General features: G+C 42.1%; 1 protein-coding gene across 5 annotated transcripts in view; it reads right to left on the bottom strand.

Moving 5' to 3' along the window:
- evlb (Enah/Vasp-like b) overlaps positions 1-27,082 on the bottom strand; it is a 57,845-nt gene that overhangs the window by 19,883 nt on the left and 10,880 nt on the right. For 3 of the 5 annotated variants that reach the window (XM_085131784.1, XM_085131779.1, XM_085131780.1), the window contains exon 1: positions 22,913-26,461. The exons of 1 other annotated variant lie outside the window; for it this stretch is intronic. In XM_085131784.1, coding sequence (XP_084987910.1) covers positions 22,913-23,007 — 95 coding nt within the window. In that variant the 5' untranslated portion in view covers positions 23,008-26,461. One more of the 5 variants, XM_085131783.1, reaches the window with a different exon arrangement.

The raw sequence follows: 27,082 nt of genomic DNA, 5'->3' as shown, positions 1-27,082 counted from the left end.
CAGAGCAAAAACATCTATCATAAACTGCCACCATCAGACAGAGACGTTATAAAACAATAACTAGAAGTATTTGATGTGTGCAACATCCTCAATCACATCCAAAAACTGGCAATAAATATTATGGATACACCCATAAAATAATTAATTCTGTAATAAACGTGTAATAAAAACACTCGTGCTATTTTTCTGGACATATTTTTCACATTATGTGATTACTTGTTTAGATGTGCAACATAATAAGTTTCTCCAGTAAGAAACTCGATGATGACACTGTAACAAATAATGTGTCCACATCACATGTTTAGGCTTCAGCTCTATAGTCGACAAAGGACAGCATTGCACACGAGCACATTGAAAAATATTTCTGCGTTAATGATATGAATGAAATCCATTATATGGATGGATTTATCCTGAGGAAATAAATTCAAGAGGCTTTATGTTTCATTAGTCACAAGTAAAAAAAAATGAACCACTGGTTTAGACAGCTGCTGAGTCTTTATCATGTAAAACACTCAGTGGGTCAGGAGGGTGAAAATATTGTCAGCGCAGGAAGAAGAAAGTCATTTTCAAGCAATTTGGACATCTAATGTCAAATTTTCTTTTAACTGTAAAATCGGAGGATTTAAGTGAGATAATTATGGTGAACAACACAACAACTCTGACTTCTAATCCTGCATTTCACTAATGGTCTAATCCAAATGTAATTAAGCACTAGTCCGGCATCTGCCCATGTTCTTAATGAGGCAGGACTGTAATACGTGTGTGTGTGTGTGTTAGGTTGGGTTTGCCTGCTCTCCTATCTGATCGTGTTATCACAGCCCCCTAGGTCGTCCTTCTTTCCCTCTTTTCCTCAAACACACACACACACACAAACGCACACTGTAAATAGCACTGAGCGTGATGATGCACTGTTTACGATCATTTCCAGCTTACGTGCTCCGTATCTGCACAATATCAATCAAGGTGCCGGTAAAAGGCGATAAATGGAAAAACACAGGAGAGAAACAGAAACAATTTAGACTTGCAAATGAGATTAACAAGAAGAGTCCCATCTGTGTCTTTGCCTCCTCGCCAAGCTAAAATTAGTGGATCAGGCCTTGAGGCCTTGTGAAAGAGCTGCGTCAGAAAAGAGGAGCAGTGGAGAAAAGAGGGAAAAGTCTTGGCTTTTAGAGTGTGTGAGTGGAGGCAGCATATGGTGCAGATAAGAGTGTATCATACATGATGGTGGGGGAAATGCTGATGGGATATTATATGAAGGAATAGGCTGACATGTGGCTTATTTGCCCTGTTGATAATAGATGAGACGATAGATTATCTCAAGTCTAAGTGCAGCGTTGCAGCCTGGAGGTTATTATAACAGCTTAGCATAAAGACAGATATTAAACAGTTTAGAAAAAAATTACAGTTACATTATGGCTATAGCAAAGATTCAGTGGGAGTTTTCAGTGGGAGAAATGTTTTGTCACTCATTCAAATGGCTTTTTCAGACAATGACCAGATCTCATACCACAGGGGAAGCTACACCAAGTCTGTATCGTTTACCAACAGTGTTGGGAAGGTTACTTTTAAAATGTATTCCATTACAGAATACAGAATACAGAATACATGCCCCAAAATGTATTCTGTAACGTATTCCGTTACGTTACTCAATGAGAGTAACGTATTCTGAATACTTTGGATTACTTAATATATTATCATGCTGTTTACAACTACATGAATGTACTATTGCTGTGATTTATTACTGTTACTGAAGGTCCGTGGCTCCGAACCGTAGTAAAGGGACCTCTGGCTAATACGTCGGGTTCTGTGTCAGGCTCGTAGCCGAAAACTAGCTTTACTTTGTTGTCTGGGTCAACTTTGCTAGCGAGAGACAGAGAGAGGCGTTGAAAGGCTGCTCCAACGGAACTTATTGTTTTTGAATTCAATTCAATTCAATTTTATTTATATAGCGCCAAATCACAACAAATGTCGCCTCAAGGCGCTTCATAGATACAGAGAAAATCCCAACAATCATATGACCCCCTATGAGCAAGCACTTTGGCGACAGTGGGAAGGAAAAACTCCCTTTTAACAGGAAGAAACCTCCGGCAGAACCAGGCTCAGGGAGGGGCGGCCATCTGCTGCGACCGGTTGGGGTGAGAGAAGGAAGACAGGATAAAGACATGCTGTGGAAGAGAGACAGAGATTAATAACAGATATGATTCAATACAGAGAGGTCTGTTAATACATAGTGAGTGAGAAAGGTGACTGGAAAGGAAAAACTCAATGCATCATGGGAATCCCCCGGCAGCCTACATCTATTGCAGCATAACTAAGGGAGGATTCAGGGTCACCTGGTCCAGCCCTAATTATATGCTTTAGCAAAAAGGAAAGTTTTAAGCCTAATCTTAAAAGTAGAGATAGTGTCTGTCTCCCGAATCCAAACTGGAAGCTGGTTCCACAGAAGAGGGGCCTGAAAACTGAAGGCTCTCCCTCCCATTCTACTTTTAAATACTCTAGGAACAACAAGTAGGCCTGCAGAGCGGGAGCGAAGTGCTCTAATAGGGTAATATGGTACTACAAGGTCATTAAGATAAGATGGGGCCTGATTATTTAAGACCTTGTATGTGAGGAGCAGGATTTTGAATTCAATTCTGGATTTAACAGGAAGCCAATGAAGGGAAGCCAAAACAGGAGAAATATGCTCTCTCTTTCTAGTCCCTGTCAGTACTCTTGCTGCAGCATTTTGGATTAACTGAAGGCTTTTCAGTGAGTTTTTTGGACATCCTGATAATAATGAATTGCAGTAGTCCAGCCTGGAAGTAATAAATGCATGAACTAGTTTTTCAGCGTCACTCTGAGACAGGATATTTCTAATTTTAGAGATGTTGCGCAAATGGAAGAACGCAGTCTTACATATTTGTTTAATATGTGCGTTGAAGGACATATCCTGGTCAAAAATGACTCCAAGGTTCCTCACAGTGTTACTGGAGGCCAAGGTAATGCCATCCAGAGTAAGAATCTGGTTAGATACCATATTTCTAAGCTTTTCAGCGCCGAGTACAATAACCTCAGTTTTATCTGAGTTAAGAAGCAAAAAGTTAGTGGCCATCCAAGTCTTTATGTCTTTAAGACATTCCTGCAGTTTAACTAATTGGTGTGTGTTATCTGGCTTCATGGACAGATAGAGCTGGGTGTCATCTGCATAGCAGTGAAAATGTATGCTATGTCTTCTAATGATGCTGCCTAGGGGAAGCATGTATAATGTAAACAGAATTGGTCCTAGCACTGAACCCTGTGGAACTCCATAATTAACCTCAGTGTGTGAAGAGGACTCTCCATTTACATGCACAAATTGGAGTCTATTAGATAGATATGATACAAACCACTGCAGTGCAATACCTGTAATACCTACAGCATGTTCTAATCGCTCTAATAGGATATTATGGTCAACAGTATCGAATGCTGCACTAAGGTCAAGAAGGACAAGCACAGAGATGAGTCCACTGTCAGAGGCCATAAGAAGATCATTTGTAACCTTCACTAAAGCTGTTTCTGTGCTGTGATGAACTCTGAAACCTGACTGAAACTCTTCAAATAAACCATTCCTCTGCAGATGATCTGTTAGCTGTTTGACAACTACTCTTTCAAGGATTTTTGATATGAAAGGAAGGTTGGAGATTGGCCTATAATTAGCTAAGACTGCTGGGTCTAGAGATGGCTTTTTGAGTAAAGGTTTAACTGCAGCCACCTTGAAGGCCTGTGGTACATAGCCGATTATTAAAGATAGGTTGATCATATATAAGATCGAAGAATTAATCAATGGCAGGACTTCTTTGAGCAGTTTTGTAGGAATGGGGTCTAAAAGACACGTTGATGGTTTGGAGGAAGTAATTATTGAAGTTAACTCAGAAAGATCGATTGGAGAAAAAGAGTCTAACTTAACATCAATGGTACTAAGAGTAGCTGTAGATAATATTACATCTGTGGGATGATTATTGGTAATTTTTTCTCTAATGATAAAAATTTTATTTGTGAAGAAGTTCATGAAGTCATCACTAGTTAACGTTAAAGGGATGGTTGGCTCAAAAGAGCTCTGACTTTTTGTCAGCCTGGCTACAGTGCTGAAGAGAAACCTGGGGTTGTTGGAGGTTGGAGGAAAACACGAACACGGTGTACAGTCGAGTCTTAATAGCTTACTTACAACTGGACTCGTCAGGCACTCTTCTTGGCTGCAGTGGTTATTATTATATTTACATGCTTCCAGCTCCCGTTTTTGCTCGATGACAGCTCGTACTTTTCCTTTTTCTCCCTCCCTCGCTCACAGACACATAACATGTATGGCAGTCCATTCTCCCTGCAGCACGGACTACACTGCCTATGATGCTACATTCTTTAGAGCTATACCGGTAGCATTCTGCCTATTAGCTTAGCGCAACAACAACAGGCGCTCTCTCACCCAGGAAACACGCAGAGAGAGAGCGTCACCCTGTAACCATGGCAACCGTAACGCTGCCGCCTGGGACAACAGAACATAGCTTTCAAACAAAACCCAAACAGTCCTGACCCGCCACAATATGAAACAGGGAAGTACCGCCGTGTAATCCATTTATTTCAACAAAGTAACTGTATTCTAAATACCACCTTTTTAAACGGTAACTGTAACGGAATACAGTTACTCATATTTTGTATTTTAAATACGTAACGGCGGTACATGTATTCCGTTACTCCCCAACACTGTTTACCGAAGATACATAAACAGGGTGTACCTTTAAGACCATTTGTTTCTACGATCAACTCAGTTACCTATAACACCTCAAAGTTTCTGGCTTCGATCCTCAACCTGTTGGTAGGCAGCTCTGAACACCACATCCACAACACTTTGGATTTTGTTGAGAAGATGAGAGATGCAATGATGGAGGAAACAATGGTCTCATATTATGTTACATCTATCTTTACTTGTGTTCCAGTCACTGAAGCAGTGAAGGTAGTTCAAAAGAGATTACAGGACGAACCCAACCTCAACAATAGACCAATCTCACTGACAACACTGACCAAGTGTGTTTGATCTTGAAGCTGTGTGTGTCTTTATTTGACTTATTTCACATAAAAGTGCGAGTACTACAGGAAGAAACATATGTGTGCCATGTGTTTATAAGATTTTGGAAACCTACAGTCAGCTGAGACTGAAGTAGTCACTTGGATGAGCGACAAAACATTTCTTCCACTAAAAACGCTACATCCAGATGATCAGAATCAACTTTTGGGAATGTACTGCATAACTTTTAAGAAAAGTGTTCTGTGTAATATGTGCAGTAATTACTTTTTTGTGTAATGACCCGTCACTAATCACAACAAAGAGAGGAAACCAACAAAATTCACAAACATTTGAACACTCAGCATGTAATTAATTTGCATGAATGTAACGTCTTTGATACGCTGCTTAGAGATGGGGGTGACTCTTAAAGTGGAGCCAATCAGAATCGTTAAATCCTTATCAATTCCCACCCTAGTGGCCACGCTTTCAATGATGAGATGTGCATATCCTGGACAGGGAGGAACGCTGGTTTGGAGTCAGGGAGGCCATTTAAAAGGGAAAGACCATCTCTGAATCAAGGCTACTGTCATGATCCTGGGTCCTTTTGACCCAGCGTTTTGTGCTTTCTATTATTGTAATACTGATTCTGTTCCTCCTCGGTTAGTGTTCATTCTTTTCTGCCCGTGTATCCCTGTGTTTAGTCCGCGTTTCTTAGTCTGTGTCCTTGCATGTGTAAGTTCCTGTTTTATTGTGAAGGTCTGCGTCTTATGTGAGTGTTTTCAGTTTGCCTCCCTTGTCTCGTCACGTTAATCACAGCTGTGTCCCCTACCTGTGTGTAATCTCCCTGTGTTTCTCTGAGTGTATTTAAGTTGTGTCTTCTGTCATAGTAGTTGCTGGTTCGTCTGTGTGGTTTCCCCTCATCGGTACTCATCGCCATTGATCAATAATCATGAAAATTTGCACATTAATGGTAAAGAAACTAAACTCACAGCCCGTTGTTAGTAGTGCTGGTTTCAGTCATTATGCAGATGTACTGTTTATAAGATTGGGGAAACCTGCAGTCAGCTATGACTGAAGAAGTCTCTTTGATGAGGGACAAACTGTAATACTGTGTCCAGAAGAAAGGAATCAGTTTTGGGGGATTTCCTTAACTGGATGATTGCCCGTGCATCAAGATATTATGGCTATAGATTTAAATAATGAACACAATATGTGCAAATAATTCCTGTTAGCCAAAAGTTTAGTCATGAGAGTGCTCCTGAACACTGTTTCAGACAGTTCTTTATCCCCAATATGGTCAGGAAAACCTCTGGCTGGGAGTACAGCAACCTCCTACCACTTCCTTCAGCCTTCCTTTCAAGGGGGGCAGCCAATCAGAGAAGAAGATGGCTTAAAGTGGCTTGTTTCATATATGAGTGTCGTAGGTGGTTTTTGAATTTGTTACCTGTGTTTCCTACATAAAGGTTACCTGGGCGGGGACTAACATGACCACAGTTTGATGGGCTAAACAGACAATTTTCCAAATAATCAATAATAAGAGTAGCAGCATGTATGAACTGTAAATTGGCAATTCTTGATTTGTGTTGATATTTTACTGTCCAGGCTTTTTCTTAACAAATCCAATGAACACAGCCTGCTACTCCCCTTCCTTACTGAAGCTAACTGAAGACGATATCCCCACATGTAAATTACCAGATGCTGCATCACCTGTCTGTTGACTGACAGCCTGCCAGCAGCACACTCTGCAAACACGAGTCTTTAATTCTTTTTTGAGCAGAACAAAACATTGATAAGTCATCAAATAGTGTCAAACAGCAAGTTTTTTTGTTGTTTTGGGGGTTTTGTGAGTCACCAGTCACCGCCGTAGCATCCCTCACTTAAACCCTCAGGATAAGGGATGCTCGTTGCGAGACAATGTGCCTGACTCGAACAAAAAAACAGCATCAAAGAGCAAACACTTTGATCCAGTAAAGAGAAAAGTATCTGTGAAAATAAAAGCACCAGGATAACACTGGAATAACGGAAACTCTTCTTCTTACTTCAAAGTGACAGAGCGAGGCAGTGGGAAGAAACTAAAAACTTGCAGGAATAGAATCTAGTCAAACAGGATGACAAAGACCATTCACACCCTGCTCTGCTGCCCGTGTTTTAATGACGTTCTCTCAGGTTACAGCTTATATCCACACCAATGCTGTGTTGCGTTTTGGTGCACGCTTGAATTGCACCGGACCCAGCAGGACAATGACGTGTTTAATTTATTTCAGTTAACTCGACTGACTTCTGTTAATTTTTAAAAAGGCGTGCTCGGCTGCCAGCTGAAAATGGCATCAAGGGCCCAGAAGCATGAATAAATGAGGCTCTTGAGCTAAAGGAGGCTTGAGCAGAAAAGCGGACGGGGAGAAGAGGATGGAGTGGGTGACATGAAAACAAGTTTTTCCTGACTGACACACACACACTTGCACACATTACACCTGCGCATGCGCACAACTGCAGGAATGTCATGAATAAATAAGATGCTTCTGAATTTACCGTGACAGCACACGCTCACGCACACGCGTGCACTCGAAATGCCATCGTCCTCGGTCTGAACGCACCCAGCCAGAGCTACGGCAAATTCAAGCTGACAGGGACAGACAGAGAAATCTCGGAGAGCTGCTCGGGAATCCCGTCCTTCTGTCGCTTCCACAGAAACAGTGCAATTTGCAGAGCACAGTGATTGGTGTATGGGGATTATATACAAGTGCAAAGGGCGCTCACTCATTTCAGCCTTGCCTCTGCGTACAAAGATGATTTTCTTTAGCGTTATAACAGCTCTGGCCGGGCTCTGAAGCTGAATCTGTAAACAGGCCAAGGTCAGAAATGCTTTCACCCCTCAGTGACTTTGACTAATGTAACCTTGACAATGATGACTGCACCCATAGGCGACAGGATGCAACATAAACACTGACAGCGACCGGCTCTGGTGCATTATTGCTGCATCTTTTCTCCCAGAATCCTCTGATGCTGAACTCAAACGAGGCATGCAGCAGAAAGAGTCCCGATCTTTACAGACAGCTGAAAGCTGAATGATGTAACCCTGATAGTCTAAATGACTTTAACATAAAATTGCATCACAGAAACTATAAAGTTAGCTTTTGCGCATGCTTTTTTGGGATCAAGTTAATAAGTCATCTTGAGTGTCTAAGGTCAGATTAATGAGTGTGTAATGATAAACACATGAATTATTCATTCATGCTGCTGAATGTTTGCAGGAGTGAAGACTAATTGTGCCCCAGAAACACCCATGTATGCCTCCTATTCATTTTCTTCTCTTAAAAGTACAGAGAATGTGCCCATTAGGCGCTTTTCCTCTGGGTCTCAGGTCAGCTAAGGGTTAATAAGATGCTTGTCCAACTCAAAGTCTTTCACTTTGGTCTTTGGCTTTTCTCACCTCGCCTCTCTCCCACACAGATTTCTCTGTTTCTTGAAGACCTGCTCAACGTGTGAGCCAGTGATTGCTGTTCATAAGCGTTTCGCAGTGATCCTTCAATTAACTGGCACCTGGCTCCGTCACATTTGTGCACCCTAACCTGCAAAGTCAAAGCGTTACGTTCCAAGTGCCAAGCTTCCTGTGTGCTCGCGCTAGATTCACTCTTCTGGTGTGACTCGTCTGATCTGACATGAACGGCAGAACAGCAAAGCTGTCAGACGAGAGGAAACACAGGTATTAAAAAAAACCACATATGCAGAGTAGAGGGAAGTATTTTAGATGCAAAACACATTAAAAATAAATAAATAAAGCTGAGGCATGAAACATAATTAGCACTTTGATCCTCTCTTTTGCTGATAAATTGGCAAACCAGAGGGAGGTGGAATTTAAATTTAGCACAATAACTGCTCGGTAATGGCATTTTGCATAAGAGCAGAGATTGAATCACTGCTGTGCGAGCTGGTTTTTCTTTCTGAGATGAATAAAATATGCATTTAGGATTTCATCAGACCTTTTTTACCACTGGAATGAATTTTCCATGCTATGAGTCAGCAACCCAAGAAGGGTAACAACATCTCTTACAGCTGTTGCTAACAATATAGTATATCTGCAGTATTACTGTCAGTCCACTCTGTCTTTAACCTTTGTGCCACTCTCCCTGTGCGAACTGCCGTCGACACGTTTAGCTCTGAGCATTTGCAGTGTGTCAGTTCAGGTTTTGTCCTCAGGAGTAATCTGTGCTGTTGGAAAGTCTTATACACACACACACACACACATATATATACATATATATATACACACACACATGTGTGTGTCCCTGTCTCTCTCAGTATACTGGCTGCAGCTCTTACAGTACAACACCCTGCAGACATCACAACATCAAAGCTATTGTGCTGCTCCACTTTCTGGGGCCTTGGTGCTCAAGGCAGCGGTGCGCTAACAACAAAGAAGAATCTGCCTAAAATAGCTGTAGCTGTATGCAAATTTGTGTGCGCGCACAGTACAGATTCCTATCTAAACCCCTCTGTGGCTGTATGAAGACTGCAGTGAAGTTAAATATTCAAAGTGGCTCAAACACTGGCCGCAGCCCTGCAACTTTTCAGTTCCTTTCATATTGTGCAAAGATGATTAGATCCACTTCCTCATTCAGGTCATAGGCCTTTGCACAGAGGACTGATGACACAGTTACTGAACAAACAGTTAAAGTAATGTTTGATGTTTACTGTGAAAGCAATAATCATGTCATACTTTGGGCAAATTTGAGTTGATAGTGATCAAATCTGACAAAAAGTGAAAAGTAATCTTTAACGCGATGACTCATTCACACTAGAGTAATAAACTAACTAATTCAATGGCTCTGATGTTTCAGCTACTAAATGAGCCCACCTGCACACATCCTGTTTTCTGTCTCATCACTGAGAAGTGTGCATGATCCAGATGTCAATACATCTGTGTTCGCAGTACTTGACTATCTATCTAGCCTTGGAGATGAAGAGGAAGCATAAACAGAAACTTTTTTTTCTTTTTACAAGTGACAGTTAATTTGAAATTCAGCCTTTCAAATGGCTGGACAAATGTGACACGACCGTTTTTGTGCTAGCTTTCCCAGGGAAGAATAAATGTGATCAGGAAGATGTAAGAAAGAGAGGACAGGAGAGGAAGATGAGAGTTTCTTTTCCAAGTTTAGGACTGCCAGTGGAATCTGATGAAATTGAAATGTAAACTCTTGGATGCAACGATGAGAGATGGGATGAGAGAATTCTGCAACAGAGAGTTTAATGATGGAAGTATAACTTCCAGAGTAACAGGACCTGCTTGGAGAAGATGGCTCGTGTTGGGGGTACGTGTTGTAGAATGTAGTTTGGTGAATTCACAAAGAGAGGAAACCTCAGAAACAGCAGCAGCACAAATCAGCTGACTGTACACAACAGAAAAATTGACAACAAAAAGTGTAGTTTGACTTTTTTCCAAGTCATTTCCCCACACTGCTCTGCTAGACAAGAACTTAGAGCTTCCCAAACCCACAATATCCCTCTTTAAACCTCGCTTTTAACGACTGCGAGTCATTGCAGACCTGTTCGCTGTCTTCCAAGCCAGCATTCAGAGGCAAAAAGATCACAAGTTTATTGCAATTACTTGCAATAATTTTGGTTGTGCCACAATCTCCAAGTACTGCATGCCCTAGCATGATTAAAGTTGTGCTCACTCGTCTAGCAAAATCGAAATTTAAACTTTGCATTGATTGTGAGAAATGAGAAATCGCACACTAACTGAACAAAACAGAACAGCTGTTTTGCAAACTGCATTAGAGATCTCAATGTTGGAAAAATTATTGACTGACTTTTAATTATTGGCATATTCACCCATAAACTTCTAATTTAAATGTAGTTTCATGTACAGATTATAAGGAGATAAATTAGATTAGATGAAACTTTATTAATCCCTCGGGTGGGTTTCAGTTTCCAGTAGCACAGCACCGACAGAAGTTGCATGTTACAGATACAATAAAGGGGAATGAGAGTAAGGATATAAGCATAAATATACCATATATACACATATATAAATACAGAATATATAATATGGATAAATAGGAATACCAGGATGGTATAAGGAGATAAATGGAGGCAAACAAGGGAAAATGCTACTTAATTATGATATTTTGTAATAAAATAAAGTATTTCTTCAGCTTCAAACAAACTGTATAATAGCTAAGACAACAGCATTTTCCAAACTTTGAAATTCATTATATACAAGTAAAATATCTGACTTTAAAAAGTGGTCACTTTCATGGCTTAGGCGCCTATGTGAAGACGGTCAAAAGATCCAAAGATATTTTAAGTTTTTTGAGTGTCTATGTATGATACAAAAAAAAATGTAATAACACATTTGTCTAATTTTCTTCTGTGCATTCAAACTTTTAATGAATGCGCTCTCTCTTTGTCTTCTGCACGTAACAGCAGTTAATCCCATCAAAACCGTAAATTCTTTTCACTCCTCTTGCTCGCTGAGGATTTTCTGCACTCTTTTCCTTGCAATTCACCGAGTTTTGAAAACGATAGCTACAGAACACAATCAAACAAACTGGACGACACTATAGTCCATGAATGGAAATGTGCTGTCCGGCAGCAGTGACTGTCATTCGGGGATCAAAATGTTCTAAACTGATTTGATGGATTAGCTTGTCCAGTGATGCTGCTGAAGCGGACCAAGAGGTTAATACACGCATAATAAACATCCTGATAACACGCCACCACTGACACACACTCTGTTTTCCAGTAAACAGGCCACTCAAAACACTGCACACCATACACTATTGATGCAATCTTTTTTAAGTGCAGTAAAAAGGTACATACACATACTGTAATTGACTGTGCTTAGTCATCAGAGAGGATGACTTTAGTATCAAATATCAGTGTGTATCTGTGTGTTCAGGTGAGGTGAGGGTTACAGTACATCATGGTGTAGAAATTGGCTCAAACACACAATCTTAGGCGTTTAAAAGCAAATATTGCTTCTCCAATTTGCTGTGCTGCTCCTTATATCCAAAAACAGCAGTCGTGTTCACGTAGCCCCCGAACACGCTGCAGATGCAACCTTGAGGAAAACACAGCCAGGCAAGCAGCTCCATTATTTCCAGACTAAGGTTTAAATCCCTCCAACATTCCTGGCTAATATTACTGTCTGCTGCTCTGGTGACTCTTCCCCATTTCTCCCACTGCTTTACTGGTTTTTAAGATTTATTATACTCGATTACTAGATAAATTAAGGTACTAAAGTCTTTGTTTTCTTTCTATTTGTGGTTAAGTAGAAGAGGAGAAAGGCAGCTTTCAGAAAGCGTCTTTTTGTCCCGCAGGCAGCTGCTTAGGGGGAACAGCCAAATCCCGAGAGTTAGCTGGCAGAACAATCGCCACCACAAATTGTTTGTCTTTTTTTTTTTGGTCTAACTCCTTTACAAAATGCTCTCTGTTCTCCTAGACAGGAGAATGATGCAGAATCCTCTGCCTGCGAAGTGGCCAAAAATGGTGCACAATGGAAGTTCTTGTAGAGTGCAAACAAGTATGAGCGTGTATTTCTGCACATGTGAGCGGCCCGCTGCATGAAACATCAAAGCTGCATAAGGCAGAGAGAAGAACAGCTGACAGCTTAAAGATTTATAAGCGTGTCAGAGCAAAGCGAGCCTGAACTAAAGCTCGGCTTTCATAGAAAATAGGATAAACTGTGTTCTACTGCAATCCAACCACTGGGGCCAGTTGGCACGATGAGGAGCCACTTTGGTTAAGTGTTCTGCACCTATCCCAGCGTCTCGGCAAGCACCCATTTACACGGCGAATATGCACAGTCAGTGGCTCGAGGAGTTTCTCCCAGTTGCTTCTGCAGTTTTAGTAAAGCTAGAGTCTGCTGTACTGGATGCCAGAACATGTCTGCGCTTCTCCTAAAACGTTTTTCTTTTAATCAAAAAGGTTTGACATGCATTATTCTCTGTGTTTGAAAAGAAATCTGCTAAAGGACCTCAACACTCATGGGCAACTTTTTAATGGCAGTAAGCCATATTCTAAAATGCTGAACTAGAAAAAATGAAATGTCATTTAGATTATATTAAAGTTACAATAACAAAACGATTCCCTTTTCTTTGGCTGTTTTTCTGATAGCAATCAGCTAATAAGCCAACTAATATAGAGTACAGTGCAAAACTCGCTGCCTTTTGTTCAGTTCTCTGTCAAGGTGATCTCGCACCGCTTCTATACAATTCAGTTTTGAATTAAAATCTAATTTGGCATACCTTTTCTACCCATTTCACTTCCATCTATTGATATCATTTCTGATAAAGCTTCAGTGAATCACAAATGGATCTCTCAGGTCCTGTTTTAGATTATTTTTTCCCTATTTCTAAAGGAACAGGACAGATAGTGTTCATGAAATGTAGATAGTTTTTTAGGTCTGACATGCCTTCTTTACTCTATTAAGAGCAACTCTCAAAAATGACAAAAGTAAGCAAAATTTCAAGAAATGAGAGGTGACTCAAGACTTTTGCATGGTACTGTGAAAGAAATCAGTAAGACAGAGTTAGCTTGCCATTGTTTTTTTTAAATAAAAAACCATTATATGATTAGTAAAGTTACGTTTATGTGATCGCGTGTTGAAGGATTAGTCGTATCATGTTTGGCAGGTTTGAAAACACATCTGAAATAAAAATGAATTGTTATTTATGCCTGTGCGTACTTGATATGACGTCAGGAAATGAAACGGTGAAGATGTCTGCGATACACGTTCTCCAGCTTCAAGGTATCGGTGAATTTAATTTTATTCTGGCTCTTTTTAAATTCTAAAAGAATACCTCTCTTGTTTTCTGTGAGAGTGTGTGTGCATGTGAGTGTGTCTACCGCCACATGGTATAAATCACTTCATGTTTATCCATTGAAGCGTGCTTTTGTATATATCTGTGAAAAATGGGCTCGAGAAAAGTAAACTCTCAGCCCGGTATGCAGGCCGCTTACATAAGCAGCTCGCTTGCCTGCGTATTTGAGGTTTTGGTGGTGCTGTGGTGGTGGGGGCTGGCCGAAAAGTGAAGCAGTGAGAGTAAAACAGAAGACTCAGAAGAGAGAAACATGGGCCTGAGCAGACAGCAGACTGTCAAACAGCCTGCCGCTCTAATACAAACAGCAATAAAACAAACCAAAGTGCTCAACTTGCAAAGGAAAAGCCTAAAAATAACCCCTGACTGACATGGGTTACAAATTTCATGTGTGAAATTCAGGCTTTGTAAATGTCATGGTTAACATCTTATGACTCTTTACAAACAGACTGGCTATTAAGCTGGGTTTTAAGAAAAAACTGCTCTATGTGACTCAGTAATAGCTATTATTGTTGGATATGACACGGCATATTAGAACCAAAATAGAGCAGCGGATTTTAAAGTTCATCTCTGAGGAGACAGAGTTTTAAATTATCTCTCTTTCTGGACCAATTTCTGCAGGCGACTGTGAATCGTAGTCTAGCAAACCCTTCCCTGTTTAGACCACTGACACACATACAAGGACATTTCCATTAAGCAACATTTAAAGAAAAATAGTCATGAGAAAGAACATGGCAGTGTGTGCCACATGTGGCCACTTGCGACTGGTTCCAAAAAGTATATCCATGTTTAAAATGCCCAAAATCACATCAGATTTTAAAAAGTACCCAGAAAGTCTTGATCTGGATATTGTTTTGATTGTAATAAACATTAAACCTTTTCCTTATGTTTTGGGTGAGGTGCGTATCGATGCACTGTGGTATAAAGGTGGATTATATAGCCTCATGATATTTTAAGCAAAATATTTTACTGTAGTTTGCAGACAGCAGTCACCGATAGTACAAACAAAACGAAGGGTATTTTCCATCCTTCTTTTCTAATGAGCTGTTGTCACTGATGACAGGCTACCTAATTCAAAGTGTGAATCTACTGCCACAAAGTGCCAGCAGCATCATATTGCAACAGTAGTAACAAAGCATAAGACAAACATAAGGACAAAAAAGTATAACATAACTGCTTAACAAATAAGGTCTCGCTGGGATGTTGTATCTTGGCAAGAGCTTTTTAACCACTTGCTTAAAGACCTCCTTTTCCACTTGTGTGTTTTCATCATATTTTTGGCCATAAAACACACAACTAATTTCCATCCACTGTTTATGCTATAATCATTGTTTGTTTCTTTTTTAACTTTTGGGTCACATATAACCAGCTGCTAGTATCTCCTCCTCATGTGCCTGCATACCCAGGTTGTCTCAATAGTGTGTTTTTGTCTCAAATGGTGAAACCAGTTTGTTGTTTCCACGTTTAGTGGGAACAGTTTTCTTGCAAGTGCCTTTAAAGGTCTGACTACTTGTAGCCAGACCACTTCCATACTATTGAAGTAGCATGTTAGTAAATCCTTTCTTAAAGAAGGTGACATGTTGCTCTTGCCCTCAGACATGTCTGGGCTACTATCATTGTTGTCTGTGATAGGGAATGTAAATATGTGGCATTGTTATATCATTGATCATTAGTATTATCATGAATGGTAGAATAATTCAATTCAATATTATTTATATACCACCAAATCACAACACCAGTCACCTCAAGGCGCTTTATATTGTAAGGCAGAGACCCAACAATAACACCAAGAAAAACCCCAACAATCAAACGACCCCCTATGAGTAAGCGTTTGGCAAAAGTGGGAAGAAAAAACTCCCTTATAACAAGAAGAAACCTCCAGCAGAACCAGGCCTAAGGAGCTTGGAAAGAAAAGCGTCTGGACTTCTTTAAGTTGCTTGAAGACATTTCACCTCTCATGAGAGAAGCTTCTTCAGTTCTAAGGTCAAATGGTGGGGAGTCCCAGATTTAAGGCCTATGGGAGTGTCCCCCCAAGAGGGACAATGGACCCACTAAGGATCCTCTACCTAATCGCACGAGCCAAGGTGTGAAAACCGAAACCTTTTTCACAACTTGGTTCATCTGGGACTCTCCACCATTTGACCTTATTAGTGAAGAAGCTATTCGGATGAGAGGTGAAACGTCTCAAGCAACTTAAAGAAGTCCAGACGCTTTTCTTTCCAAGCTTCTTAGACTACAATGACCTGGATGACTGAGAACCTTCAAAGACATAACTAAGGGAGGTTTCAGGGTCACCTGAGCCAACCACAACTATGCTTCTTCAAAAAGGAAAGTTTTAAGACTAGTCTTAAAAGTCAAAGGAGCTTGCAAAGAAAAGCATCTGGACTTCTTTAAGTTACTTGAAGACGTTTCACCTCTCATCCGAGAAGCTTCTTCAGTTCTAAGGTCAAATGGTGGAGAGTCCCAGATATAAACCTAGTGGGAGTATCCCCCCACAGAGGGACAAAAGGACCCCCTGATGATCCTCTAATCGCCTGAGCCAAGGTGTGGAACTGGGTGTGGGTCCCAATCAGCCAGAGTTTCGGGTGAGTTCATTGTGAAACCTGACCCCACCTTATCATGCGAATTCCTGAGGTCAGATGGCCCAGGATGTGAGTGGGCGTTAAGGGGTCTGGGAAGGGATCTCAAAACTGGATTATAGATGGCAGACAGTTGGTGTCGTAAACCACCGCCTCTGTTCAAAGATGGTCGCTCACAGTGGACATAGATGGCTTCTTTCACTCCTCTTTCAAACCATCTGTCCACCATTTGACCTTAGAACTGAAGAAGCTTCTCGGATGAGAGGTGAAACGTCTTCAAGTAACTTAAAGAAGTCCAGACGCTTTTCTTTGCAAGCTCCTTTGACTACGATGACCTGGATGACTGAGAACCTTCACAGACACTAGTCTTAAAAGTAAGAGGGTGTCTGTGTCCCAAATCCAAACTGGGAGCTGGTTCCACAGAAAAGCCTGAAAGCTAACATGGCATAGCCTAGCAGGCTAGGACTTCAGCTCAGCTAATTCAAATTAGTGATCTGTTTTATAGAGTTAGTCCAGCCTTACAAATGCGTTGCTGTGTGCTTAACTGTACTAACAGAACATATTTGCTCCTCGTTTTATTTGTATTTTACTTTGCATTAATTAACAGATATTTGTTATGAATTTACAATGCTCGCCAAGCTAATTAGTATCAGCAGATAGAGTAGTACTTTTAAAAACTGTGCCGTGCAAAAAAATAAAATAAAATTAAGATGGCAACAGGCACAATATTTAATAGAGGTCCACAAACCACAAGGTAACATTGTGTTTTTTTGTGTCTATATAGTCTGTGCTTTTAGCCCAAATATTAACTGTTCCATTTTTCCAAGACAAGAGGCGATGCTGGTATGCTCAGGAAAATGAGTTTAAATAACTACATGACGTGTGATAGACTAGATAATGAAAAGCTTTTTATTCAAACACTGTGTGAACACACAGTTGATTATATTCAGCTCGTGTGTATCTGAATGCATGTCAGAGCCGGCAACCCCACAAAGAAGATGCATACAAACACACACACACACACTCAGAAGATCACGTGCACACATATGCACTCCTAGAGTCTACTGCTGAGACCACGCAAGAGCACGCTAATCTGTTGGCATGACAACTGGAGTGGAATCTTCGCTTGGCCTAGAAAATATGGCTGGGAAGAAAAGATGAATGAGCAGTGAGAGATGAATTAAAAAAAACAGCAACATAAGCCCACAGACAGCGTACTCTGTAATTACAGCGCGCACAATGCCCCGTCTCATCAAATGACTGTCTCTCAGTGCTGCAACTGTGCATCTGAGGGTGCATCCATTTGAGTAAGTGGAAGTTTGTGTATGTGCCGCTGTGAAATATTGTACGAGTTCTAATCTCTGTCCCTAAAAGACAGTAAATGCAGACCTATAAACTATAACTACATCCAACTACGTGATGGGCCTAGTGTTCATGATTCATTGCTGTGAAGGTTTTGTTGTTCGCTTTCCCAACACCAAATAATGCCTTGAACGCCTCCGGCAGTCCGCAGAGGTCAGCTGGGACAGCCGAAAGGAATAACACGACGATGTGGTGCCAAGAAAGAGGTCTGAATTTATGGTTTAATACCAGCTGAAAGCCTGCGAAGAGAGCACAAGGTTTCTTTTACGGCTGTGCCGCATGATTGCATAAAGCATTTAAGAGTTTCCTTACCCCTGAGAGCTAATGCTGAGTCTCTGAAAAGGCAGTGGGAAATCATGCTGGGCAGGGCAGGAGGTTTAATTTAAGATTAGGTGCTCTCAACTTTCATGTTTGGCCAACACCTGCATGCATTTTTCAGCATAGCGGATGAGAAACTCTTGCCTTGATATTAACAGTGGTTTTCATTCCCGTCTGTAGCTGGAAGGACTTATAGTCAGCAAAACCGCTGCATTTACACCATCCTGCACACTTCTGACTTATCAGAGAGACGAAACACCAGGTGGAACAACGGAATTAAACTGAGGATTGTCTCCGTCTGACCCTGCTTGGATTACAGAATAGTGACAGAAGAAAGTTGAAAAATAATCTCAGCGACAGAGGATTTAAGACTTCGGATGGTCCTTTATGTCTCTGCAAGGCACAAATGGTAAATGGTCTGTATTTGTATACTGCTTTACTAGTCCCTAAGGACCCCAAAGCGCTTTACACATCCAGTCATCCACCCATTGGTGATGGCAAGCTACATTGTAGCCACAGCCACCCTGGGGCGCACTGACAGAGGCGAGGCTGCCGGACACTGGCGCCACCGGGCCCTCTGACCACCACCAGTAGGCAACGGGTGAAGTGTCTTGCCCAAGGACACAACGACCGAGACTGTCCAAGCCGGGGATGGAACTGGCAACCTTTCGATTGCTAAATCCTTTGACATAACAGCACTGACAGAGACAACACAGAGTCAACAGATCCCCAATGAGTGGATGGCAGCCCGAAACAAACAATGGGATTTGAGGTTCGATACATTAAGATGAAATGTGAGACCTGCAGGGACACTTTAGGGAAACATATTTGCTTGTATGGAGAACTTTATAGCTATGACCTGTCAGTACCTGTAAAGCTAAAGATATGACATTCTTCATGCTATGCAGAGTGCTGGCTGTGGATCTATTTATTCTTTATTCGTGCAAGAGTGATATCAATTTTCAATTATGTAAATAAGCATATTTCCCAAATAAAGCCCATCTTTAAAAAGCATTTCATCTTTATTGCAGGTGTGGATTTAAAGGCTGCAGGAAGAAGCCAGACTTTCCTGTCTAGCTAGCTGTTCGTGGGAACCTTGATTTCACTCTAATGAGCATTTGCTGGAATCTTTAATACTCAGCAAAGAGCCCGAGGCTGCCCTTGTCTCTATCCAAGTGAAGCTGTGCACTGCTGTAAACATATTGGAGGAGCAAAACTTGGTCGTCTGCCACTGGTAAGCGCGTGCATGCATTTAGAGAGGTCAGTCAAGCTGCAGATCAGCCCAGGGGCTCAAATGGATGGACAGAGGCAATATGACCTCATGCTGAGAGGAGGAAGAGGAGGACAAAGGCAAGAATATGAAGAAAAAATGAAGGGAAGAGAAAAGAGGAGGACCACAGAAGAGAATCAGAAATTAAGATGGAAACAAAAAAGATAAATCGAGGAGGCAGAGAGATACGGAAGACAGGAAATAGAGCGAGAAGTGGGAGCAGCTTTAAAAAATGCATGCGTCTCCATTTGACGTAGGCAAAAAAATTTCCCAACAGGGAGGAGGTTGAAGGTGAGAGCATAGCTGGAGAATAAAGACTGGCAACGTCTAAAATATGTACCTTCCCATCCCTCAAAGGAAAAAAAGAAAGCTGTAGCTGTGCCCAGAGGCTGTGCTCCTTCTCACCCATGATGCCATTTAACTGCCTACTGTGCACCGACCCACCCCCGACACAGAAAGACTACACCCAGCGCAGACATGTTTACATATGATCCCTTTTATAGTTGAGCATTAGCTAAAGGCCATTAGGTTAAGTGCTCTCCATGGAAAATCCTAACAGTCTGCATAAAACATACTCGCAAGTGTCTGTAATTGGGCGACTCAATCCCGTGAACAAGCCGTAGCATCCTTCATGTTTGTGTCAAAGATCATCAGTCACCAGAGTCACTGACCTAGAATATTTCACAGATTTCCACTGGAGCTTTCTTATGTTTGACATGCATGTGTGGTAGACTCCATCACTAATCTGTCAGGCCACGGTGCGGAACAACGCAGACATTTAGTCTCCTCTGAGAATCCTGAAAAACAGAAAGCCTCTTCCCTCATCCCATGACTTAATCCTCAAGCAATAACTTACATTACAGCAGCTCTTGGATTTAAGTTTGAGGCTTTCAAGGTGAACGAAAGGAGAGAGCTGAAGGGGAGAGTTGGCCATCAAGGCCCATTTCTATCAAGAGCGAGGCCAAAACAGGAAAAATCACAGTTTTATCAGACGTTTTAAACTCGGGGAAAAGTCCGCCAAGTTTATCCTTTAATGTGTATTTAATATATATTTTACTCAAACCTAGCCAAATAGCTTTTAATGATTTTAATGACTTTTGTTTGTTTTTGTCTTCCTCACATTGAAAATTAGCACTAAAGGGCATCAACACTAACATTAGAAACATTACATTATAAAAAGACAAGAAGGAGCTTCTGGGGTCAGCTGAGAGTCAGAACTGGTTGCAGTGGAAGACAGACAAACAATTTATATGTGGACGTTGCTTAAGATTTGGCATACTGACTATACTAAGAGGGCTATCCAAAACTGAAACTATGATTTATTCTTTAATAAATATCAGTGCACTGGGTCTGCACAATAAATAAGAAGGTTTTTTGTAGTTGCAGGAGGCACAGAAACAGAAGCTCTCTTGCTCTTCGTATGCATAGCCTGTGTGCATTGCTATGTATACATGCACTGTATACGTATCTGTGCTCTCATGAATTGGTTGTCATGGTTATCTGGCTATACTCTAGTTACCCAGCTTGGCCACTATGAAGCTGGTGCTAATATCCCAGCATCCATTGCACATGTTTTTCTTTCAGGGTGTATGCCACATCAAAGTCCATGTTCAAACAGCCACATATTTACTCCTTCACACTGGTTTCTCCTTTCTCCTCTAATTTCACCTCCATCCATCTGCCTCACGCTTCCACTCTCTCTTCCTTCTGCTTACCAGTGCTCCCCCCTTCCACCCCCCACTGGTCTAATATTTTCTCTCCCTCTCTTTTCTCTCTGCTCCTCTTGATTTCATTATCGCTTAAGCCCACCCTTTTAGGAATATAGTTAGAGATGCTGCTTTGTAAAGCTGCCAATTATTGACTTTATTGTTTGCGGGGTTCAACGTGGAGACTACCAGAAAATGAGTGAAAGTGATTAGTGTTCACAGGAACAGATACGGCAGTGTCTTAGTATGAATGTGCATCAAATCCACGCTCAGCTCTTCTAAGCGAGTATTCATTGCATAAAATCTGATTTGTGAAACATTAATATTGCTTATGGGCTTGAATTGGTTTTGTGAAAACACATTACACTTTTAAACCTCGTTAATCTCTGCAAATGCACACAGGGTTTGTGTGTGTGTGTGTGTGTGTGTGTGCGCGCGTCCCTCGTGTAATAGAGATGTGAGGCACAGCCAGAAATGTGTGAGACTACTTTTTTTTTCATTAAGGCTACAGTCTGCATAAAAACGCTGATATTTACTGACATTTCCTGGGGTTTGCTGATGTGGACATTTCACAGGGGCGGGAACGCTGTCGATGAAATCTCTTTAACTGTCTGTTGGGCTTAAAATAACATTAATAATAACAATAAAACTACAAACACTAACCTGGGTAAATGCAGCAGATATGAAATGTGAGCCAATATGTTAGAGTCGAAAATCTAATAATGACATCATGCCCAACGACAGCTCGAGTAAAGTGGATGAAGCAGAGCTATTCCCTTTCTGTCTTTCAGAAACAGATGCTCTCACTTTGCACTTTTCTGTCCTCTCCCTCCTAACGCTGATGCTACCGAGCTGCGAATGACCTCAGACTCCCGTGGCGCCATCAGGGAGCACGGCCAGGCTGTGACAGTGACACGCTCCAGCCCAATAAAGCTGCTGGTCCACCAGCCTGGACCAGGCCAAGGTCAAAGCTGCTTAGTGGGTCAAAACTCTGGCTCTGAGTCCCATAAAGCTGCACTGATCAGAGCTGTTAGCAGAGGAATTGTCAAATGTATCACACGCGAGATTACAGCGACATCTCAAGCTGTGCATGCAAAGATTGATGATGGATGAGAGAGGCAAAGATCACAAGGCGAGCTAGAAGATTATTTTCTATTTCTTTTCATGTATGTCACAAAGCATCGGGTCTCAGATCTCGCACGCCCGAGTGCAATAGCTCCGTCCGAGCACGATTACATCTCAACAAGACAAAGAGGAGGAAAGCTGTTGCACGTCTGAGCATGCGTCTGTGAGCGCGGCGGCAGGCGTCGACTGTGGATGTGCAACAAGCCACCCTGAGCACTTTCAGCTGCGATTGGAGAGAAGAGTAAAAAAGAAAAAGAGAGCAGCGCAAAGGAAGAGAACAAAAGAAGCCACAGAGGCGCCCGATAAGAAGGCGATAGATTCCTGGACGGCAAATGCAGCACAACTGTGGCACTGTCGGTCCCTCTGTCCAAACTTGGCAAGCTCCTTCATAGGCTGTCAATGCCCTCTGCTTCTCCAAGGTGCCTGACACTTTTCTGCACAGCTAGCAAACACATTAGCATGCAGCCCCATCCCCCTGCAAGGGCAATGAGCCACTCGCAGCAGCACTCATCATACACAGAAAGCGTTTCATATGCAGCAGCAGCAGCAGCAGCAGCTGGGGGTCTGGTGAAAGATGCAATCATGATGCTGTAAGTAAAATTTGCGTGGAAAAAGCAATTAGAGGCATCAGCCTCGGATGACTCCATCGTTTACCAGTGAGTGATGGATGCCATCCTAAACACCGCTCCCACCACCATGCATTGGATGCCTACCTGACTTTGAACTCAGTGAGCTGTGGCTGTGCCCCCGGTTCAGCACAGTAGATCTGAGGGAAGTAAAATCGGTGAGACTGAAGGTTGATATCCATGGCGTCCGCGGACAGCAGGTGCACACAGGTCAACCCTGTTCAGTGACTCCAGAAACTGAAAACAAATGTCTGTCTGTTGCCTCAGTTGCTTTTTTTCCCCTCCTTTGTCTCTGAAATCCCGTCGCTGATACTTCCGCTAGAGGTTGGAGTTCAACGGGAGCATTCTAGTCACCTTCTCCCCGAATGGTCGCAGAGCTACAGAAGGCTACCACCAGGAAGGCATCTCCCTCCTCTTTACCTCCCTGGCGGACCGAACGTTCAATCAGCTCTCCTGCCCAGCACCAGATAGGCACACTAACCTATTTCCCCACTGCCAGTGTACAGTCAGCAACTGTGAGCTCTAGAACAAAGATGACTCCTGTAAAAGATGCAGGCTCCCGGCAGGTCAACAGAAAAAAATGTCACTTTTGGTCATCAAATCATCCTTTGGCAGCAGGTAAAGAAGTAAAAATCGGTAAAAATAAAGGTGAAATTGAAGCATTTGGTGGGAAAAAAAGGTGTTTTCAATATGAGGGCACTCCTCAGCGTACAGAGAAGAGTGAATGGGAGATGAGAGTCCTTTGGTTTTTTACGCTTCAGACACAGAGGAAAGGCGGGGTGGGGGGGTGAGCAAGATGGAGATAGAGAGAGATTCCCGGTGCTGTGAGGCGTCGCCCTCACACTGCCTCTCCTCTCTGTGTCTCATTGGATTACCTCCTCCCTCTCCATACTCCCTCCCCACACCCCACCTTCCCTCCTCCTCTTCTCTCCATCACTCCCCTTCTCCCCTCCCAGCTGTGAGAAGAGCAGCGGGCTGCCAGCCCCGGAGGCTGCTGGTCCTGCCCCTCCTCCTCCTCCTCCTCACCATGCAGCTCTCCTCCGCCAGCCGCCGGATTGGCCGAGACGAGGATGCGTAAGTCCGCATGGAGGGAGAGAACGAGAACGAGGGGGGGAAAAAGAGGAGGAGCAACAGATTTTAATTCATCTGATGGCTCCCATCTTTTCTCGCAGATGATCTGAGGTGGAGTGCCAGGCTTGGGTGGGGCTTCGGATTCAACAACATACGAAATGTGCACACACAAATTCGAGCATGCAAGGCCCAATGTTTGCCTCTTTAATGTCCCGTGCTCCATTTATCTCAGCACATATAGATTACGAGCAAAGTACAGTAAGCGGCGTGCAGCCACAAACTAATCTCCTGGCTGGGTGGGTGAGTTCAACATCAATAAATCCCTGCCACATTTACTGTGCATCCTCTGACATGCCACAAAAATAGACACACCCGTGGTCTCTTTCTAGTACAGTTCAACCTGCACCACCCACATCTGCCCTGCTGTGTTTTGCCAGCAGGCAATTTCATTGATTGAACTGGCTGTAGAATTGCTGGATGACACGGTTTACTCTGTAATTGGTGCAGACGGCACCGGAAATCACAGTTTAGGGCCTGCTGAAAGAGCCATTTGGCTAGAAATCGTCATGCCAATGAAATTTCAGCCATGTCCTTTTATTACTTGTTTGATAATAATTTCATATTTGTTAGTTTACAGTGTTGGGAAGGTTACTTTTAAAATGTATTCCATTACAGAATACAGAATACATGCCCCAAAATGTATTCTGTAACGTATTCCGTTACGTTACTCAATGAGAGTAACGTATTCTGAATACTTTGGATTACTTAATATATTATCATGCTGTTTACAACTACATGAATGTACTATTGCTGTGATTTATTACTGTTACTGAAGGTCCGCGGCTCCTAACCATAGTAAAGGGACCTCTGACTAATACGGTGGGTTCTGTGTCGGGCTCGTAGCCGAAAACTAGCTTTACTTTGTTGTCTGGGTCAACTTTGCTTGCGAGAGACAGAGAGAGGCGTTGAAAGGCTGCTCCAAAGGAACTTATTGTTTTTGGAGGAAAACACGAACACGGTGTACAGTCGAGTCTTAATAGCTTACTTACATCTGGGCTCGTCAGGCTCTCTTCTTGGCTGCAGTGGTTATTATTATATTTACATGCTTCCAGCTCCCGTTTCTGCTCGATGACAGCTCGTACTTTTCCTTTTTCTCCCTCCCTCGCTCACAGACACATAACGTGTATGGCAGTCCATTCTCCCTGCAGCACGGACTACACTGCCTATGATGCTACATTCTTTAGAGCTATACCTGTAGCATTCTGCCTATTAGCTTAGCACAACAACAACAAAAAGGCCTCTATCACCCAGGAAACAGGCAGAGAGAGAGCGTCACCCTGTAACCATGGCAACCGTAACGCTGCCGCCTGGAACAACAGAACGTAGCTGTCAAACAAAACCCAAACAGTCCTGACCCGCCACAATTGACTATGTGCACGTTAGCATATGCTACTTCCGGTGCGGAAACTCCTGTGGGGAGCTTTGTTTCCGGTGTCCTATTCGCGCCTTGTTTACGGTCCAAAACAAGTTAAGCAAATGAATGAATCAAGCGGCGATTTACATTTCTATAGATGTCTTGGACATTTACCCAATATATCTGTAAATGATGTTCATCGACTTGTCGATATTTTTTCCCCGGGCCTCAGAGCAAAAGAGAAAAGGGATTCAAATGTTATATTTCTCAGCTGTCCCTCGTTTATCGTGGGTGTTATGTTCTAAAAATAACCAGCGATAGGTGAAATCAAGTAGCCAATTTTATTTTTTGACTTTGCAAAACGTTTTGTGGACATCGTGGACATACAGCACTGCACTTCAGAGTCACACTGCTAGCGATCGATGCAGCGATTCTGTACTGTACAGGAGAGACGTCACGGAGGAGATCGTCTGCAGCGATCAGGACGCAGGACACAATGTGATGTAAAAAATAAGCATGCAAACTTGCACTAAAAAAGCTGCGAAACAGCGAGGTGAAAGGTGAACCGCGTTATTAGCGAGGGACCGCTGTAATTTTGAAGGTAAGTCACAACATACCCTTCGTAAATACTAATGTATAGAAACCGTTACCAGCAATCATTCATTTTTTGTGTGGCTTTTTTTCACGGTTTGTTAACATGCTGTGTAGGTGTGTACTTGACTAGCTGATATTGACATAACGGGGAAACATCTGGTTTGACTATTCTTCACCTGTAGTTTGAATGCTGAACATTTGCCTGTTTAAATCATGAGACCAGTCACTATACAGAGATGTGCTTCTGCATGCGGTGATGCAGTTCTGCTTGTGTTGAGTGATGTAAACAACTGATCGATCTAAACTCTTTAAACATCAAAGTTGATCATTAGATTTTTTATGACACAGCAGTGGTGAGTGTTCCCACCTTCTCCTCTTTGTAACTTAACACGATCTTTCCGTTTTCGAATTTTGGACATGATTTTGGAGTATATCTTCGCAGTAGCGATTGACCGCAAAGTAAAGCTACCGGAAATGCACAACCCCACATCCGGTCTCAAACCAGGAAGTTAGCATTTTCTCGTGCACAGGGTCAATATGAAACAGGGAAGTACCGCCGTGTAATCCATTAATTTCAACAGAGTAACTGTATTCTAAATACCACCTTTTTAAACAGTAACTGTAACGGAATACAGTTACTCATATTTTGTATTTTAAATACGTAACGGCGGTACATGTATTCCGTTACTCCCCAACACTGAGTATATGAATATGTACATGAACCTCTTAACTTTCAATAGATCCCTATATGGAATAATGCACCACAGTACTGGGTCCAGAAATTGTGTTTCTGTTTAAAGTTGTTAGAAGCTAAAATAAAAGTGGATTCGTGTTTTTTCATTTAAATTTACTTTTACACAATTTCCTCAAGTTTTCATTGTCGCGCGCATTATACCACATGTAAAATCTCTGTCTCGTTCCTGTTTCTTTCATTTAAGGAATATTTCTAAACTGCGACATATGGTCTCCTTAGCTGAACTGGAAAAAATTGTCCATGCATTTGTGTCATCGCGTTTAGATTATTGTAATTCCCTGTTTACCAGCTTGGATAAATCATCTCTTTCTCGCCTCCAAGCTATACAAAATGCAGCAGCCAGACTACTAACTCGCTCTAGCAAGCGAGCTCACATCACTCCTATTTTATGTTCTTTACATTGGCTCCTAATAGATTTTAGAAT

This window comes from Neolamprologus multifasciatus, chromosome 15 (assembly GCF_963576455.1).
Source record: "Neolamprologus multifasciatus chromosome 15, fNeoMul1.2, whole genome shotgun sequence".
Taxonomy (NCBI): domain Eukaryota; kingdom Metazoa; phylum Chordata; class Actinopteri; order Cichliformes; family Cichlidae; genus Neolamprologus; species Neolamprologus multifasciatus.
The sequence above is the reverse complement of the archived record's forward strand: the minus strand, read 5'-3'. Positions and strand labels throughout refer to the sequence as shown.